We start from the raw sequence: 4,254 nt of genomic DNA, 5'->3' as shown, positions 1-4,254 counted from the left end.
CTTAAAAAAACATAAAAAAATCTTTAAGTAAGGGTTAGCGTGACCATACTAGGCTTGCACATGGTATAAAAAGTAGAATTGGCGTGGCTAGGACCGAAAGGCAACAATCAAGATTGGCTAAAGCTAATTGTTGCATAATATAAAATAAAAAATACACAAAAAGCTCTCTTTACACCAAGGCGGCAAGCGATGCACAAATAATGGGTTCGTTAGATTCTGGCTTCATTAGATTTCGTGCTCCATGAACTTTAGGATCGGCCCAAACCTTAACAACCGAGACGAGTATTTTAATTTGTTCAGTATTTAAGCTGAGCAAAAGATCAGCAGAACTAATTGCAGTGACCGGAAAAAGTGCCGGCTTTTGTTTTAATTATTGTGGCCGAAAGCTACATCTGATGCTTAAAATACCTAACACCAACTATGTTCCAAGAGGAGCTACATTGGAGGAGTGTACGTAGGTCTTAGGTAGCTGCTTGTCTCACCAAACAAAGAAACTGAAGCTCAACTGTTTCCTATGTGCTGAAATTCCTAAAGTCCAGCACCAGACATACATATTTTTTTTAGAAAAAATTAGACATATCTTTTCTAAAAAAAATGAGGACCAGATATAAATATTTCTCTGATAACCCCTTGCCAAGAATTGTAATTCAGCAGTTGTGGTACTAGGTCGTTCAGAGAAGTACCCGAGGAGTTGGTGGCAATTGCTTTGCGTTTCAGGGAGTTTGTAGTCAGAGAAGTCAAACATAAATGGGCACCCACTTCTCCCTCTCCCTCCTCCAGCTCGTCTCGTACACCACGTCCCTCTGGGCTGTGGCTCCCAGGCGCTCCAAAGCACGGACACGGTCCGCACGAGCAGCTGGAACAAATTCCTCAACCGCCTTGCCCCGGAACCCAGTTCTTCGCATCCGGTGCCTACCTTCTCCCTACGGCAATGACCTAGTACTAAAGTCGCAGCCTCCACCTCGCGCTTGCTGCTCTGCAAGTGACACGGGATCGAGTTCTTGGAAGCGGATTCGGCGCCCTGCTGGCTACCGGCGCGCGTGAGTCCGGTAGAGGACTAAAGGCGCGCTCTTTTCCACGGAGGGGAGACAGTAGTCGCGACTGGAGGCGACGAGAGGGAGCATGGGCGCGGGCGCGTCGGACCTGGCGGGCGTGGAGCCCCGCGGCAAGGTCGCGCGCGCCGGGCTGGGCGACCTCCCGGAGCTGTGCGCTGCGGAGGTGCTGCTCCGCCTCGGCGCGCCGGACGTCTGCCGGCTCGCGCGGCTCAACCGCGCTTTCCGCGGCGCCGCGGCCGCGGACTTCGTGTGGGAGGCGAAGTTGCCCGGGAACTACGGCCGTCTCCTGCGCTTCGTCGATGACGCCGAGGAGGGAGGGAGTGGCCGAGATTGGAGCGCGGTGGGGAAGAAGGACGTCTTTGCGAGGCTCGCCAAGCCTGTGCCGTTTGACGGTGGGAAAAGGGTGAGATTTCTCTACTTTTTGTTTGATCGATCTCGTTCCATTTCGTGATGTTCATCAAGAGCTTGTCTCTCCACTGTTAAGGAGTTTGGACATGGATAGTTTTATGAATTGATGATTGTAAATATAAATAAATAAATAAATTATTGGTTTACTAAATCGATGCAAAAGGAAGTTTTTTTCCCTCCAAGAAAAGAGAAGGTTTATCGTTGTTCTCATTGAATTTTGTTTGCAAAGAAAGACGTCCAAGTTCGGTTCATCGAATTTCAATTCTTAGGTACTTACCGGGCCTTCGAGTTTGATTTTTTTGTTCTATATACGAAATTGTCGGTTCTTGGGGAACTATGAAAATTAGTACAAGAAAAACTATCTTTACCATGTACTAGTGAAAAGTATTACTAGAGGTTTCTTGCTTTGTAGGCAAGCAAAATTGAATATGACACATGCTTTGTTCACAGAGGAGTTTTTCAACGTGCACTTTTCTGCTTTGTGCTGCAGGAATTCTGGTTGGAGAAGAGTAAAGGTGGGATTTGCATGGCGCTGTCGTCGAAAGCGCTGGTCATAACAGGGATTGATGATAGAAGATACTGGATTAACATGCCAACCGCTGAATCTAGGTAAATATGAACTCACTTCCTCCACGCCACCCCCCCCCCCCCCACCCACCATATTGAAATTTCTGTCCCTCTTGTTTTTGACGAACAGTTAGGGGTGTTGATCTGTGCCTTGTATATTGTCGGATTGTAATGAATGTCATGTTGAGAAAAAGTGGAGTAGAGTGAAGTTATTCTCTTTTATGATTGACTTGTATTAATGAAAAAAAAATTCGTAAATGAATTTTATGCTAGCAGCTACACTGATGAGGTAAGCATGGACGCTAGCAAAAATTGACAGGAGATAATTGGTGGAGAACAGCAGCGTGTGTGGGTCTGAAATTTCAACAGTTCTCTCAGTCGTGATTTTTAGTACCGTCTGAACGCCTGACCACTAGATTTCTCTGGCCTTGCATGGTCAGCTATATAGGTATACTTCTTTTAACAGACAATGGAAACTTTCTTCAGATAATGTGCAAATAAATTATTTTCTTTTGGACAAAAGGCACAAATAAATTTATAGCTGTTCCGGAATTATCTGTGTGTGATTCACCCGTTTTTTTTTACTTGTTATTACGGGAAACTTGCGCGTTTCTTTGGTACGGTCACATCCAATGAGTTAAACAAATACCAGTCCATCGTGGCGACACCTAAGAAACACGTTTGCACTCATGTCTGAGGGCCATGAGGATCCTATGGCTTGTTTTTTGTACTCATTTTTTGTAAAAAGAGAAAAAACAGCTGGTAGTTGTGGCCCTTACTAATAAAGTAACTGTCAACACGTTGTTGTCGTTGATTAATTTCTTTGCCAACTTGGAGAACATACACAATGTTCTGCATTCTATATGGTGAAAATAATCTGAGCCATGCCTTCTGTTCTTGATCCTGCAGGTTCCAGTCCATTGCATATCTCCAGCAAATCTGGTGGTTTGAGGTGGTTGGAGAGGTCGATTTCTGCTTCCCTGCAGGGACCTACAGTCTGTACTTCAGGCTCCATCTTGGCAAGTCCTCAACACGTTTTGGCCGCCGTATTTGTAGCTCGGAGCAAGTCCATGGCTGGGACAAGAAGCCTGTACGGTTCCAGTTCTCCACATCGGATGGCCAGCACGCCGTGTCCCAGTGTTACTTAGATGAGCCTGGAAGCTGGATCTTGTACCACGTCGGCGATTTCGTTGCATCATGCTCTGAAGAATCAATCAAGCTGAAATTCTCACTAGCTCAAATCGACTGTACTCATACAAAAGGCGGTCTGTGCGTCGATTCAGTGCTAATATATCCCAAGGGCTTTGAGCCAGAAAGGGTGATCAAGGCTCAGAAATGAGTGTAGACACTTGATAGAGTCATAGAGTCACTGTACATTAGAGTTGTCGAGAAATATGAGTAGCCTACCATTTTTAAATTGGGCTAATTGTATGCTGTGAAAGTATGTATACAAAGTACACTGATTTTTTTTTGTTTGATAGCATCAGTGTGCATTAGTTTGCCCTTTCTCATAATGGTCATGGCACTGGTTGTGCCAAGGAACTTGTATATATGGAGTTTTTAGTTCAGTTACCCCTTGTGACAAGCACAGTTTCAGTACTTCTCAATTTCTTTTCAGTGTAGTTGCTCCATGTCTTAACTCTTGAGTGTCACTATTCTTTTATTTCTTGCAATAATTGAATGTTGCAATATTGAAATGGGCGAGATCATTGCAAGGATCCAAAAAAAATTCATTTTAGAGTTCAAGGTACCGAGCTCCGGTCCATTGCATTTGCATCAGTACACAATAAAGTCAGTACAGCTCAGTTTGTTTTTTGAGAGCAAATGCTGTATGAAGCACATATACCACTACATACTGGAAGACAAAGCAGAACAGTTTTCACAACCATGCACCTCAGAGCACTGCTAACTCCCCCATCTCCCACTAATCAGCAGGCTCCAAATCGTTGATGCTTAGTATGACGACAGAGATTGTTATAGCCTGCACCACTTTCACCAGGTGGGCTGACCATTGGCATAGTGTTTTCTTTTGCTGGTGCCAAGAGCCCAAGAGTAGGCTTTCAGGCGCCAAATCCTCCTTGATAGGCCCAATTCATGGCCAATGCTAATGACTTACTCATTCAGGCCCATAGAGTCTAAACACCCAACGTGACCGTATAAATTAAAAAAAAAAACAACGTGATTTTGTCGCCTCCTATTAATGGACCGACCGGTGTTTCTGTTG

At 44.8% G+C, this 4,254-nt stretch overlaps 1 protein-coding gene across 1 annotated transcript; it reads left to right on the top strand.

Annotated features, from left to right (window-relative positions):
- The first annotated feature begins 791 nt into the window (after window positions 1-791).
- LOC136509307 (F-box protein PP2-A13-like) lies at window positions 792-3,641 on the top strand. Its single transcript, XM_066504127.1, has 3 exons — window positions 792-1,458; window positions 1,954-2,072; window positions 2,940-3,641. The coding sequence occupies exons 1-3, from the start codon at window positions 1,123-1,125 to the stop codon at window positions 3,367-3,369; spliced, it is 885 nt and encodes a 294-aa protein (XP_066360224.1). The 5' UTR covers window positions 792-1,122; the 3' UTR covers window positions 3,370-3,641.
- The last annotated feature ends 613 nt before the right edge of the window (window positions 3,642-4,254 follow it).

Source organism: Miscanthus floridulus, chromosome 1 (assembly GCF_019320115.1).
Source record: "Miscanthus floridulus cultivar M001 chromosome 1, ASM1932011v1, whole genome shotgun sequence".
NCBI classification, from domain to species: Eukaryota; Viridiplantae; Streptophyta; class Magnoliopsida; order Poales; family Poaceae; genus Miscanthus; species Miscanthus floridulus.
This window is presented reverse-complemented; position numbering and strand designations above follow the sequence as displayed.